The 15,639-nt window shown below is 53.1% G+C and overlaps 1 protein-coding gene across 1 annotated transcript; it reads right to left on the reverse strand.

Moving 5' to 3' along the window:
* Positions 1-2,558: 2,558 nt before the first annotated feature.
* On the reverse strand, positions 2,559-10,713 carry TNFSF13 (TNF superfamily member 13). The gene is made up of 6 exons (XM_063302917.1): positions 10,450-10,713; positions 7,601-7,652; positions 6,657-6,869; positions 5,135-5,253; positions 3,569-3,710; positions 2,559-2,769 (listed from the first exon to the last, which is right to left on the reverse strand). The coding sequence occupies exons 1-6, from the start codon at positions 10,711-10,713 to the stop codon at positions 2,660-2,662; spliced, it is 900 nt and encodes a 299-aa protein (XP_063158987.1). The 3' UTR covers positions 2,559-2,659.
* Between the last annotated feature and the right edge of the window lie 4,926 nt (positions 10,714-15,639).

A 15,639-nucleotide genomic window follows, 5' to 3' on the forward strand; every position in this document is an offset into this window, starting at 1 on the left:
GCACCCAGGTCAGCCAGAGCAATTCCAACGCGGTGACTCAGCACCCACCTCTCCCCCACCCCTGCCCTGGATGGGGGAGATTTTCTCTCTTGCTCCGTTTTGGCAGGTCAAAGTCCGGCGACTTGATCCCATCTCCTTTGAAAACGCATGAATAAAAGCGGAGGGGTGTTTTAAAGCAGTCCTTTTCATCTCTCCCTCGCTCTCCCCCTTGCGCAATTGAAAGGCTGCAAGGGGCTCCCTGCACAGCTGGCTCTGATAGCCTGCACACCTCAGCATGGCTGAGGAGGACGCGACACCCTGCTTGAACGGTGGCTGGATTTGCAGAGCCCCAAGCAGGCAAGGGCACTGGAGGCTTGGGGTTGCCTGTTGCCTTTGGCGTGGAAAGGCACTGTTTTTTGGGGAGAAAAAGTGAGGGGGCTTCCAACGTGCCCTGGCAGCTGAGCATGGGGGCCTGGATTTCCAAGGGCTTGGAAATGCTTCCAGCGGCCTCGATCTTCTCCACCAGGATGGGCTGGTCTGGGATCAAGCGAGATAGGAAGAGGGAGCACCTGGCTAGGAATCTGGGTGCTGAGGCTGGAAATCTGAACCCCTCTCAGTCCCAGCCACCATTTAGAGCCAGTTTGGTCTAGTGGTTAAGGCAATGGGCTAGGAACCAGGAGACCGAGAGTTCTAGTCCCGCCTGAAGCATGAGTGACTTTGGGCCAGTCACTCCCTCTCAGCCCAACTCACCTCACAGGGTTGTTGTTGTGGAGAAAATAGGAGGAGGAAGGAGCATTAGGTATGTTCGCCGCCTTGAGTTCTTTATAAAAAATTATAAAGGTGGGATAGAAAATAAAATTAAATAAATAAATAAATAAAATATCGGGCTCCAGGCTTAACTTGGTCTTAGGCTACCAGACCAGGACTGGAAAAAACTGGGGCCACCACTAGGGGGCAGCACACAGGGAGGGGTTCTGCATCTTTTTGGTGCCCTCTGGTGGCCACACCAATTGCTGCAGCCCCAAATCTGCTTCTGGATCCTGCAGTCCGGGCCTTTCCAGCCCAGCAAAACACAGACCATCGCTTCATGCTGGTGTTGGCGGGGTATTAAAGATATGCTGAAACTCTTTTTAGTCCCAAGTTTCATTTTCCAGGCAAATTAAGACTCTGCACAGAAAGAACATTGCTGCCCGCGTTGCAGTTCCTGCCCCCGGCTTGCTTGCTTAATTACAGCTATGTCAAAATTGTGGGTTTGTTCCTAGAGCATTCACACATTTTCCCTGGGAAAAAGAGAACAGTGAAATTGAGCCCGGAAGTTACACCTGCAGTGAGAGAAAGATTCTATCTACACTATTTCTAGCTCTAAGTTACTGTTATTCCGCCGGCGTATATCTGCCCCTCCTTCCTTGAGTCTCGCGAGAGCTCAGGCTCTCCACCGATGAAATATCGCGAGACACCTCCGCATCTCGTTTCAGGGCATTAAGAGCTAATAACTTAGACCTGTTTGCTGCCTCCAGCAGTGCTCAGTCAAGCTGCAAAATCCCCGCTTTTCCGCCTCATTACCATCAGTCCGCTGGTTGGATCCCGCCTTGCCTCTTAAAATTAGCCCATGGAAGCCTCAGAGCCTAATGAAAGACCCAGCGATTTCCATGTCTGCAACTTCCATGCGTAACCAGCCTCCGTGCCCAAAGCATGCAACCTGTCAGCCTCCCCCAGCTCAGCTCAGCAATTTTATTTTTAAAAAGAGCTTTTCTTTCTGCACAAGCCTTTGCCCAGGGTCCAAATAAACCTTTCAATTAAAATGCAGCAACAGTTCCACAGAGCAAATAGAAAGCACCTGGATTCGTGCAGGACCTTTGCGTCGCAGTCATAAGGCTGCCCCAGCTGCCCCTGACCTGTTGCTCCTCCAGGCGTTTGGGAGGACTTCTTAGCCAGGATGGGGTGCAGCTGAAAGGCCAGCTCCGGGCAAAGGTGGCAGTGGGGACCGGTGCTGCATTCGGAAGAGTGCTTTAAACAAGGGAGTAGCAAGAGATCCACTGCTTTATTTCGTCCACCTTGTTCAAGGCTTCAGAAGAATGGAGGGATTCAACAAATCAGGGGCTAGCCCAGTGTTTCTCAACTGTGGCAACTTTAAGACCTGTGGACTTCCACTCCCAGAATTCCCCAGCCAGAAATGCTGGCTGGGGAATTCTGGGAGTGGAAGTCCACACGTCTTAAAGTTGCCACGGTTGAAAAACACTGGGCTAGACCTCTTGATTCCTGATGGAAGATCCCAGCCCTTGCAAGGTGCCTGGCAGATAACATGCAGCAAGTTATCACCTTGCTGAGGAAAATGTACCCCGTTCTATTTTTGGAAGGGAGGCAAGAACGTTTGCAAAGGTCATTCCAAAAGGCAAGAAAACTTCTTGGCACAAAGGGTACAAAATGTCCGGCTGCTGCTTCGACCTTGCTGTGTCCAAAGTCAAAGGGAAGATCTCAAAAGGGGTCCAGAAGGGCAAGCCAGCGTAGCAGACCATCAGCCCCGGATCCACCTCCTCCCTGCATCTGAGCAGCCAGCTTCCTCGAGTCCACCCCACCGAAACCAGGAGCCAGAAAGAAACAGCACCCTCAGGACTGAGAGCAGGCTCTTGCCCCAAGCCCCGTGGGGATCCTTCCTGGGGGTGCCAAGATGCGCAGCAGTCTATAAACGGAACACTCCCAGGAAGGTCCCGTGAGCAGAGATGTCGAAGGAGGCGTTGAAACGTGGGATTCGCAGGCTCAGGCGGTCTCCCTGCTGGAGGTAGAAAACCCCTAGGAAGAGGAAAAAGGGGGGCAAACACAGTGACCCACATTCAGCAGACCCAGGAACTTGACCACAGATTGCACCGATGCCCCCATGGGCTGGGGACACGCACCACATTAGGGGAACATGGGTTCCCACCTCCTGCCAATCCAGGCTTGGTTCTGGGCCCCTAAAGGTTCTGGGCCCCTAAAGGTGCGTTTCCTCCCTCTCTTTGTAATAACCCCCAGATCTGGAAGTCAGCTGGGAATGTGGGCACGTTGCAGTCCCAGCCCGTCCAGTTGCAGGGAGAGAGGCGGGCTCGCCACACCATCCGGCTAAGCTCATTTCGTTTCCCGAGCCACGTAGGAGGGACAAAGCCATGCGTGGCACACTCCTGTGACGCCTTGCGGACACACATCTCCGTTGGCTGCCATCTGCTCCAAAGCTTTCCCCAGCTTCCCCTCCCTGCAGCATGAAATGAAATATCTGGAACCCTTGGAAAGAGAGAATGTGGGGCCCGCTGAGCTCTCTCCTCAGTAGGGATTGGGGCTGGTGCATTAAGAACGGGGGCATGGACCCCAGATATGTTTTCCCCCAGCCCTCCCTCCCACACCGCTGGAGGTCCTTTTCCCCACATGCCATGGCTTAGACCAGTGTTTTTCAACCTTGGCAACCTTAAGATGCGTGGACTTCAACTCCATGCTGGCTGGGGAATTCTGGGAGTTGAAGTCCACGCATCTTAAGGTTGCCAAGGTTGAAAAACACTGGCTTAGACATTCTAGAAAACTGAGAGCTTCCCCAGTGCAAACTGGCTCAGCATCTGCTCACCTCCGCTGTAGCAGCTGTTGTAAGCCTTCTCTAGCTTGCGGGGCATACTTTGGACACAGCGGAACAGGATTTGATCCGGCCTGCCTGGGGCCACCCGTCGCAGGACCTGCCCCATGGTAAAAGTGGGGTCGTGGAACAGCACCTGGGAGGGAGGGGAGAAAGGGGGTCAGGCAGGACCTTTTCTGAAGCCCTGCCATTTAGTTCAGAGACAAGCCGCGCCAGAGATGCAGCAAAAAACGATGGAGACCTGGCGCCTTCAAAGCCTCTTTCCTAAATATGAGGGAGGTTGGCCTCCTGGGGGCCTCCTTCCAAAGTCAAACCGGGCCTGACCCTGCTTAGCTTTCTGAAGGCATCCAAGCTGACCACTTTCCAGCCCTGAAGTTGCACCTCAGCAAGTTGATAGCAGATAAAAGATATCTGCATTCAATACATTTGGCAAGTACTCTTGACAATTTATCATTAGTCCTCTTTGCCAATAGACTTTGTCAATCGGCCTGAAGCCACGAACAGGACCTTTTCCGATACGAACAGATACTTGACTTCATTCATCATTGCTTTGGTAATCGCAGCTTCATGCTAGAATTCCCTTGTAAATGCCGTCTTTCTCTATCCTCCCACCCTTCTCAAGCTGATCTCTTTGGGCTCACTCACTCTCTGTCTTCAAGATCTTCTTCCTTAATAAGATACAATTAAGTATTAGGAATTGCGGTGGCATCAGAGCCAATTCCAGTTCGCCCCAAAGGAACAGCTTCAGGTGCTTTGGGACAGAATAAAGGTCTTGGCTGCAGCTGGACTTTCTCTGTTGCAGTTAATCCCAAAGTGGAATTATTTGGATGCGTGAGCGACTGAGGCAGTAGCTGGAAGAAATCTGGGTGGCAGGAGGTGACCGCGTGGTGCCCGTGTCTCAACAACAAAGGGAAGGGTCATGTTTAAAACCGACTTTTAAATGTGTTGATTCAGATAGCCTGCAGTTGAAAAGAGAGTTCCATTCCAGTTTGGCAAAACCAGGATTAAAACTCAGGCGAGACATTCCCGAGACAGAATATATCAACTTCTGCAAGCATTTTTCCCAACGAGTGACCACTTTTTTAATGCTTCCCGTCATAGGCTTAATCCTTGCAAATTGCAGGGACTGTCTAGGAACAGAGGAAATAATTTGTGTCTAAGTAAGAGCCTTGCTGAGCGGAACCTACGTGGAATGATCTGTCATTCCCGTGTTCAGATCTATGTCTGGCTGCGGTGGCTAAATCCAGGACCAGTTCAGTAAGGCCTTTTGTGAAGTGCACCATTGACAGTCCTCAGTCTAGAACCAGTTGTTATACCAAAGAGTCTCATCCCATTTCCTCCTCCTTTGAGCCCAGGAAAGAGAAGGAAAAAGCCTTTTCTTTTCTTTTTTTTCCTGCCAATTTGATCAGGACTGACAATTTCCCAAATCCTGGAGTGAGAATTTGGACTTGATTTTTTTTCATTTGCTGAATTCCTCAAGGAAAGTACAAAAACAGTCCTCAACAGTCCAGCACAAGAATTTCCTCCCCTCCCCGCCTCTCAGGGTGGGGGTACCTTTACCTGGCTGTAGATGAAGTACAGCCCGGTGTGCTTCACCATCACATCTTGCCCGCTGGGCTCCAAGGATCGCCCCTGACGCAGGAAAGGTGCCCACCAGATCTCTGTGCCACCGTCCTCCTCTGCGTGTGAAGGGGGAGGAAAGCAGGGGTCTTACTGGAACCCTCCAGCACCCCCAAAACCATCCCTCCATCACCGCAGCTGAGCCCTGTCTGCCTTTGCCCGCCTTCCATGCAGGATACCTGGGTCTTAAAAAGGGCAGGCAGAAATTCAAGAGGTAACGCTTGGCCCTGATCGCAAGAGAACTCGAAACCGGCTGGCTCCCTGCTCAGCTGCCCTCCCAGCCTCCCCCGTTAAATCCTTGGCACTCTTTACCAAAACATTTCATTTTATTTGTTAGATTTATCTATCGTCTTTTCTCCAGGAGCCCAAGGGTAATTGACAAGATTACAGTGACAGGCTTTTCAAAATATATTTATGACACTTGAAACCCCCACTTTTGGAGCCCTCCGGCCCAGCAGTCATCCCTTAATTAACAGGAACCCCGTGGCTGTTTACTCAGCGGAGGACCAGCCCAAATTGCTAATCCTCCAGGCCAACATGCCAAGAATGCCAACCAGAGGGAGATTAGCAAGTTGGTCAAAACCAAGAAAACAGCCATGGTGTTTTTCCAGCCAAGCTGCAGGGGTGGGGGGTGGGGGCTGAGCAAATGTGGGCAGCATCCAGGGCAGAGGAAGGAAGGGGCCGGAGGGCTCCAGCAAGTGGGGTTTTCAAGCTGCCCCTTGAACCGGGTCCCCAAGGGCACAGATGAGTCCTCCCAACCCCGAGGCAGCCATTGCCCCCCTAAACAGTTCATCAGCCCCCTTGCTTTGCCTTCCCAAGGAGGGGCTGTGCAGCTTTGTGGGGCTACACGGAAAGAAGGGAGGGAGGAGGTGCTCCAGGGGTGAGACCCAGGAATGTGCTCTGGGGTTGCCCATGGAAGATCCAGAGTTGCTGGGTGAGAAAGACATTCAGTGAGAAAGCGGGGGTGGGTGGGGGGCGCTTATTGCAATTTTGCAATGCTTGCATTTTACTTACAAATATCCGGGCTGCAGTACTCCAAAGAACCACTGGATGCCAGCAGAGATCCAGAACCCACTGTCTCCCCACTGCCATCTAGTGATCATCTCAATTGTTGCCAACCCTGTTTGGAGCCCTTGAAATGGTTGCATTTTATATAGCAGTGTTTCTCAACCTTGGCAACTTGAAGATGCTGGCTGTGGAATTCTGGGAGTTGAAGTCCACCCATCTTCAAGTTGCCAAGGTTGAGCAACACTGCTATATAGCAAGCACTCTCCTCTGACTTTTTATTGCTGTATTTAAATGTAGCTTTTAATTTTTAAAATGTTATTAAAGGTAGAAGATTATGCCTGTCCTTGAGTTTTAATTATGTGCGCCGCCCAGAGTCACATGCAAGTGAGATGGGTGGCCATAATAATAATAATAATTTATTCCAATCCCTAACCTAAAAATATATACTACTCACCATTATTGGAATGACGGGTGGGGACCAAATGCAAAACGGATTGTTTTCCTACTGGGGAGCAAACAAAGTTGGAAATACTGGGGTTTAACTGGAAATGCCCCCAAACATCTTCCCGCCCTGCGCCACTTTGCGCAATTCTTGCATAGAATTGCCCTGCTTCCCTGGCGCTGATCCGGAAGATCACCTGGCATTGGATTCCTTTACCTGGGCAGGCTCACCTGCTGACCAAGGTCAAGAGGGCTGGATGGCGACCCTGAGGCTGGATCCACATGGGGACGCTTGCAATGAGGGCAAGGCCCTCTGCACATGCTTAGAGACACTGCCCCTTCCCTTATGCTGCTGGGAATGATGTAAGGTTGAGCCTGGAAATACCTTCTAAAATTTGACAGATCCCGATCCCTGGAATTCAAGGACGAGCCTGGCTTGAAAAGGAGCCGCCTGGCTTATGAGAGCTAAGTCCAGGGTGCCAGCCCGCCTTGCTTGGCTGTGGCTGTGGCTGTCATAAAAACAGGGCCACAAACCTCCTTATTTGCTTTGCTGTAAACAGACTTTTCTGAAAACAGTAAAACAGACACGAGCCACAGCAACGCCCCCCCGCAATATCAAAACTCTGCAGGGTTGGAAAACCGTCCTGCTGGCTTTGTCCTGAGCCAGAGGACCTTGGCTCGCATCGTTTTGTGCCAGGCTTCCGAGGCGGTGCTTGAAGCCTTCCTTGAGAGGCGGTGCCCCTTAGACGCCCTGCGGCTGGTGTTGCGCCGACGTTTCTCTCTGCCTTTTGTTGAAAGCCACAACCACAGACCCACAAAAGGGTGCAACGTCCTCACCTGGGTGGCCTTTTTCTATCACTTTCACTTCCCCTCTCAGCTATTCTGCAATAGGGCTTCTTCGCGCATCTGCTCCGCGGCAAAACTCAGCTGCCCTGACTTGCCCGGAGTGGCGCTCACCCAATCGCAGCCCGATCAGAGTGTGCCCTCCAGGCCAGGGAGGCTGGGGCTCCTGAGAAAAAGGATTTGGGGGCCTGCAGAGGGCCTCCCCTCGTGTGGAGCGGCCTTCCCCAGCGGCGGGGCTGGCACCGGCCTAACGTCCCGTTCAGATGGGCTCCTGGCGGGGCCTCGGAGGGCTGGTGTCATGCCATTGGGTTGACTGGATCGACGCCAAGTGTGGTTCTTTGTGTTGATGCCGTGGTTCATACTCTGTCTTGTGGGCCACTTTTAATGGCATACCTGCTTGCTTTTATTATGCTATAAACGGCCAGGAGTTGCTCCAGGCTCTGCAGTGTGATAACAACATTAAATAGCTTAACCTAACTTTACCTCCCTCAACTTAGGGCCACTGGAACAGCCCAGCTTGGGCTTACAGGTAGTCCTCACTTAATGACCATTTATTTAGTGACGGTTCAGACTTAGGACAGTGCTGAAAAAACCTACTAACAACCGGTTCTCACAATTATGACTGTCACAGCATCCCCGCAGTCACATGATTACGATTTGGGCACTTGGCAACCAGTTTGCATTTATGACCGTCGCGGCATCCCGTGGTCACGTGATTGCCATTTTCAACCTTCTGGGCCGGCTTCTGGCAAGCAAAATCAGTGGGGAACCGCGTGATTCACTGAACGACCACGTGGCTTGCTTAACGGCCACGGTGATTTGCTTAATGACCACTGCAAAAAAGGTCGTAAAATCAGGTTGGATTTGCTTAATGACTGCTTCGCTTAGCAACCAAAATTCTGGTCTCAGTTGTGGTCATTAAGCGAGGGCTACCTGTAAAGAGGTGATAGACTGCAAGTTTCTGGGACGTAAAAAGAGCCCTGCTGGATCGAGCCCATGGCCCATCTGGGGCAGCCCCTGCCTCAAACAAAGCCCCAACGAGGTGGAGGGTGCTTGGTTATCCTCCCTCTTCCCTGCACTGGTCCTGCCGCTGACAGTCTACTCACTGTGGTGACGAGGCAGTTGCTCCTGAAGAGACTTCCCCACGTCCCTTTTCCATCTCGCCTTTGGTGCATGGGGCACTGGACCACCATCAGCCCTCTGAAACCAGAAGAGTGACCTTCAGCTTCTCCTTCAAGCCCAGCCTCCCCACCCGGAATACTTTGCCCACCAAAACTGGCGGCACACGGGCAATGCCAGCGTCTGGCCAGAGCAAGATGCGGGAGCTGCGCCTGTGCCCATGGTGCTCGGCTAAGGGTCACCGCCGTCAACCTCTGGCAGGGTGGATGTTCTCCCCCCCACCCCCGTTCCGTGGAAGTGACCCCCCCATGTCCAAAAGGGCAGACTTTCCCTCCACACCAGAGTTTTTCCCACGCCTTTCGGGGTGATCCAAATCTCTAACTCAGCTGCTTTTCAAATCTGCAAAACCCCACATCTATTGCACTGGGCTGAAGGACGAAGGGCAGCAGGCTTTCCCTGCCTGCTTGGCAGTATCTGCCTGGAGCATGCTAAAAGCAGAGGAGCCGTCAAGAAAAGTTGGCCACCCTTTTCAGGAAGTGGCCTGGCTCATCGTTTCTCACCCTCGAAAAAAGAGAAAGTTTTGCACCTACGGACTACCAGAAGCTGCTTCCGCCTTGCTCTCACGGGGAATACATTGTTTTTTTAAGACCAAGAACAGAAAGTTCAAAAGGAAGGCCGTAAGAAGATAAGGAAGGAGAGAACAAGAGGGCTTTGAGCTTCAAGCTCCTGGGTTTTCTTGTGGCTGCCTGCCAACGCTCCTGGGTCCTTGAGCCAGGGCCTCCCTGGCTGCCCGTTGTAAGCGAGAGCAAAGCTCCCATCTGAAATACGGGAGATGGCTTCACTCTGTCCTTCAGCATGCACAGAGTGGCACGGAGCTTTTGGCAGGACCCGTGCAAAGCAGCCCCCAACCACTTCAGCTTCAAGCAGACCCTTTGCACATGCTCAGAGAGATGGTTCTTTCCTTCTTGCTTTGCATACAAGGAGATCACCGTGGCAAAAGTTAGCATTCGTTGACGTGCACACGCACCACCATAACAGCAAAGGAATATGCCACGTGATAAGAAAATATGCTCCTTACACTGCAAAGAGGGCAGAAGTTGGGTCTGCAGAGGGAAAATCACCCAAAGTCTGCAAAATCCCAAAGCAGAGAAACATTGCCGAGATTACTTAACACACAAGCTGAGCAAAAGTTCCCCTTTTCAAAGGATCCAGCGGATGATTAATGGGAAATTAATCTTCGGAAAATCAAAAGGGGAGCGTGAAGCTTGGAGAGTTGGCGGAATTGCACAACAACAAAGTTCACGACTTTTTCCCCTTCAGACCTTTCCCCGAAGTGTTTCCACCCACAAGCCCCCGGCCCTGAAAAGGCACGCATGCTGCGCCAGCCCTCTCGGCTCCAATCTCGATCTCTCCATCCAGATCTGGGGGAGCAACGATTAGGTCCATGTTAGGCCAAGACAGCTTGGCTTGAGAGAAAGCGGAGGGGGGGGAAGCATTTATTGTTTCATTACTACATTAAACCCCCCTTCGCTTCACGCAGCATCGTCTGACTTCCCCCGAGGGATGGATTCCAGCTCCCAACTGTTCCTGTGCTGACTGGGGATGATGGGAGGATTTGTAATCCTATTATGTGGGAAACTGGGGGTGGGAGGAGCAGTGCCTTATGGATCTTGGGCTGTGTCTCTGCGTGGCAAAGTTCACTTTGGGCATAACCGAAGGCGAGTTGAGGCAAGTCCACACCTGCAGAAAGCGGGGGGCGGGGGGGGCGGCGCCACGGGTATATCTGGAACCTACGAGGGCCGGGGGCCAGAGCCCGCCTTCTGCAGAGCCCCCTCCTCTCTTACCTGCTGGGGATCGGGCGCGCCCTGGTCCTCCGCCGTCCCGGCTGCCTCGCAGAGCGCTTCCCTCCGCAGCCCAGCCAGCTCCTCTCTCAGGACTTCCAGGCGCCCTTGGATGCTGAGCAGCATGACCAGGCAAGCCAGCAGCCCCACCGCCAGCGCCCCCACGGCCGCCCAGGGCGTTAGCGGGCGCTGCCTCAGCCCCAAATGAGCCAGGGGGGCCAGCCCCGCCAGCGGGCTTAACGTGCCCCTCCATATCTTTGGGGGCATTGTCCCCCCCGGTTTCTTCCCTGGTTGAGTCTCCCCCCGGGCGGCTTCCAGCGCTGCAGAGCCCCAGCCCCTGGCCCCAGCAGTGCCCAAAAGTGGGAGGGAGGGGGCAGGCGTCCTGAGCCCCCCAGCCTTCCGATCCCAGAATATTCTAGCTTTGGCACCACGGCCTTTGCCTACGGGCCCCCCCGGTCCTTTGCCAGGCTCCGCAGGTCCAAAAGGGTCGCCCCTGCAATGCCCCTCCAGCGCCCCATGCCCCCCAGACATGACCCGTCTTCCTCCCCAAGGCTCGCCGTCTGCCTGTCACCGCCCGGCAGAAGGAGCAGGTTCCTGCATCCGGCCCCCGCCAGCTCCCGGCTGGAGACCCAGGCTTTCCCGGAGCGGGCGCCCCGTGCCCAGTTGGGCGGCAGCGACTCGGAACGGGAACGGTCCTGTCCCCCGGCCCCACCCCGCCCCACCACGAGGTCTCGGTTTCCTGGGAAGGCAGAGCGCGGCTTCCCCAGCGGAGCGGAGCGGAGCGGAGCTGCTGCCAAGGAAAGCGGCGGGTTGTGCAAGTGACTGAGGAAGCCGTCCAGGGCCCAGGGGCGGGGGGGGGGGGGTGGCCCGCCGCACCCGCCCAGTGTGGAGCGCGGCCAACGGCAGCCGGCGGCGCCTCCTGCATCCCCCTCGCGGGAGAGGGAGCGTGTGCCGCCCCCCCGGCTGGACCAGTTGGGCAAGCGCTGGCTCCGTCCGGGCGCTTCCCGGCATCCGACCCCCGGGCTCCGCTGGCCCCAGAAGCCCCCCCTCCCGGGTCCTCGGCCTGCCCGCCGTCTCGCCCGCCGCCCCCCGCGGGCTCTTCTCGCAGCCCAGCCGAGCTCTGAAACGCCTTCGCAGCCGAGATCCGAGCAGCAAGTTCGCCCGGGCCCGGCCGCTGCCCCGCGGCCCCTCTCCGGGGGTCGCTCGGGGGGCGAACGGCGCTGCCGCGGAGCGGGCTTGGCGGGGAGGAGAGGTGGGGCGCGGGGGCGGCAAGAAGGCGGGGGCGGACGGACGGGCCCCCTTCCTCAGCCCCTGGACTTCTTTGCCCCCCAGCCGGCCGTGGCCCCAACCAGGAGGGGTGGGCATTGCGGGCCGGCTTTGCGCGGGTGGCTGATGCTCCCCTCTCCCGCCCGGAGCTGCAGGCTGCCTGTGGGGAGAACGGCCGCACCGCCCCAACGCCCCCCACCCCAACGCCCCCCACCCCGGGAACTGAAGGGAGGCGCGGAAGGGGGCGCACAGCCGGGGGCAACCTCACCCCCAACCCACCCCCAGGCATCTTCCTGGCGTGCAGGACCTGGGACTGCCAGAATTCCCCAGCCGTCTGTGTAAAAAAGCTAAAAAAAAATTGGATTCAGATGCATCCCTTGATACAGAGGATTTTAAAGACTAATATTCAACTGAAGCCAGACTTTTTCCTTTTAGGACTGGCGGACAAAGAGTTATCAAAAGGCCGCGGAAGACCATTTCAGCAGGTGATTACCGCGGGGAGATGATGATGTGCCCAGAGGTGGACAGATGGGGCAGCGCCCACCACGGAGGAGACGGCTGGTGACACTGATGGATGGATCTTGCTGAGAGGGATAAACTAACTTCTTGATTAAAGACACTATCTACATTTATTGGTGACTGGAAACCTGTTAGGGACTTTTTGCGTAAAAATGAATAAATACGGACCAGATGATGGAGTCACGATGTGACTTTAGAGAGAGAGAGGTGAAAACACAATTGCACTTATAGCTGCTGTGAAGAAGATCGGAAGCTACTGCTTTGCACCTTTTTTCTTCCTTTCCTATTTTTCTTCAACTTTTTCCTTTTCTTGCACTTTTTGCTTTCTCTTTTTTTTCCTTACTTCACCTTACTTTATTAGCTTTTATCTTCTCTTATAAACATTTTAATAAAAATTGTGTGTATTTCTCAACCTCGGCCACTTGAAGATGTGTGGACTTCAACTCCCAGAATTCCCCAGCCAGCATGGCTGGCTGGGGAATTCTGGGAATTGAAGTCCACACATCTTCAAGTGGCCGAGGTTGAGAAATACCATTCTAGATGCTACTGAACTACAGTTTCCAGCATCCCTCATCCTTGGCCTTCATCAACGATTACCAATATCTTTCAACCTTGGCAACTTGAAGATGTGTGGACTTCAACTCCCAGAGTATATTCCCCAGCCATCTGGACAGTGGCGGGTAAGATCCCAGCTGTAGGTGGTGCTTCCTGTCCAACTTTGCTTCTTGGCTCTGCACTAAAGGGAGCTGGTGCTACGCCATAATTGCCCTCTTGCCCCAGGGCTCAAGGGGTGGGGCAGCTGCTTGCCCACCCCCAGGGAAGCATTTCAACACAGTCTTGCTCTAAGGCCATCTCTGACTCGGAACACAGCAACATGAAGGGGAAATATTTTCCCCTCCACATCTGTGGCCTGCATTCTATGGAAGAGAGATTAGGGTCAAATATTTTTCCAGCATGTCGGTTTCTCCAGGCCCACTGGCATCATCATCATTGTCATCACTGATGGTGAGATATATAAAGCAGGACTGCTTCTGCACAAATCTTAATTCCTGGAGGATCCCTCTGTACATGCTCCATGGCACTCACAGCTTCAACAGCGATGGGTCTGAGGCCTGCAGAAGAGTTTCCACAGCCGTCTTCCCCAACCAACATCCACCTGGTGGGTTGGGTGAATTTTGGCTCAGCCTTTCCCAGACAACCGCCTTCCAATTAAAGCAGCCTGTGGAATTCAGCGCCACAAGATGTAGGGATGGCCACTCAGAGGACTTTAAAGTAGGTTTGGATAAATTCACAAAGGTCAGGTCTCTCGAGGGTCTGGGAGGTTCAGTGCGGCCTCCATCTCCTGCAAGCATCCAGGAGAAACAAGGTGCTGGACCAAGATGGGCCTTGGCCTGATCCGACAGAGACTTTCTACTGTTCTTCAGATGTGGTGTCGGCCACCAATCTGCATGGCTTTCAGAGGGGACTGGATACATTCCTGGAGGACAGGTCCACCTTATTGGCCTTGAAGACTCCATGTTACCTCTGGGTTGGGGGCAGAGGCCTCCAAATATGGGCTGCAGGGGGTGAATTTTGGGAGAGGAGCACATCTCCATCTCCTATTTGTGAGCATCCCAGAAGCATCTGGTTGGTCACGAGAAACAAAATGTAGATTAAGATGGGCCTTGCTGTGATCCAGAGGTTCTCACGTTCTTAAATTCAGCTCCCCAGACAGCAGAGAGATGGAAACAAGATGAAAACAGGTGTGAAAAAATGGAAATGGACTGAAGATAATACACTTGTTTGCCACTTCTGCTTCCCCAACAGCATTTCCTGTCCCATCCGAGTCCCGTTTGCAATTACGAATGAAATAAACATGCACAAATAAGATTTCACAGGATCTTTCCACTGTTATTTAGATGGCTTCTTTAAAAAAAAAAATAGCAGCAAGTGTTCTGCGTTAACATGCCTTCTCATTTATCCCATTTCAAAAGAGCCTAACCCTCCTTTCCTCTAGCCATGATTTCAGGTATATGAGTCCTGGGCAAGGCCAGCCCTGCCATTTGGCAAGGGGTTCACAGAAGGACCACAGATGGTTACCTGACACAAGCTGGCTGGGGAATTCTGGGAGTTGAAGTCCACACATCTTAAAGTTGCTAAGGTTGAGGGACCCTGACCTAACACATTTGTTATTGTTGTGTCTTTACTGACTGGAGAAGAGGCATTTGTGAAATTCTCTCTCTTGTGGCAAAGGAACTTGGCTGGCTGCAGGGCCTTGAAACACCACATCTTTTAAAAGAAGTTATTGGAAAGTGTTTTGTTTAAAAAAAGAAAGAAATATATCCAGCATGCAAACAGAGAAGTTTGGGACAGCACTGAAGAGTCCCTGGTTTTGCCTGAAAACAAAATGCTTGGCTTGACCTTTTCCATAGCTGAGTAAGCAGATTTCAGCTGCTGCTTTCCCAATCCTGCAAGCTGCCAGTTCCCATTCTGGAAGACCCATATAAACTGGGATTTCCACCGCCGTCCCCCAGCCAACCACAATACTGGCTGAGATCATGAGCCTCGCATTTCCCACACTCCTGCATTCTCTAATGGGGCTTTTCTTGTGCTTGTGGCACTTTGCCCCAAATGTGCCCACACTGGTGAGAACTGGACTTCCTTTGAGCAGGGAATGCTGCATGTGGCATGGGGGCAGCTGAGGCAGCGATCTAGTTTATCCCTTCTCTATTATCCTAAAAGGTGCTGTGGGAAAGCCTCAGCTGATCAAAGCCATGATAGGTAACAGAGGTTAATACCCAATAGAAGAGAGTATCTGCAGCTCAGGGTTGAACTGTGGAGATGTTGCCTAGTCAGACGAAACGTCTGCCAGCACACCACCGAGCTCGGTGAGCACCAGGGACCCTACGGCTGAATATCTGCCCTCCCATCCGGGGACAACCTTGGCACATAGAAAGCTGTGACTTGGACTGCAGGAGCTGTGCATGGGAAAGAGCATGAATTAACAGATGAACTGAAACAAGATTTGGTATTTTGTGTCTCTCTGAAACTCAAGGAGGGGAGAAGGCATTTGTGAAATCGGGTCCGAATGAAGATGGCCTGATTTTCTCCAGAGTCACGGATGTGAAAATGTAACTTTAATTAGGAGTGAGAGTCCTCAAACGTACGTCAGGAAATATGACTTGGTGTCTGTGGCATGAAAGGATGAATGAAAAGGCAGCCAGGAAGAAAAAGTGATTGCGTCATTTGGGGGCCCAGGACTGAACGAGAACGAGGACTGCTCGGTGTGTGCCTAGAAAAGGGGATTTTTGTTTACCTAATTTAAGCATTAAGTCTATTCAGGGGAGAAAGGAATGGATCTAAATCTGAAAGCAGGACGAGGATTCAAGGATGACGAGAGGGCTCCAAATGTGGACCTGCCATTACTTT

Source organism: Candoia aspera, chromosome 4 (assembly GCF_035149785.1).
Source record: "Candoia aspera isolate rCanAsp1 chromosome 4, rCanAsp1.hap2, whole genome shotgun sequence".
Classification (NCBI taxonomy): Eukaryota; Metazoa; Chordata; class Lepidosauria; order Squamata; family Boidae; genus Candoia; species Candoia aspera.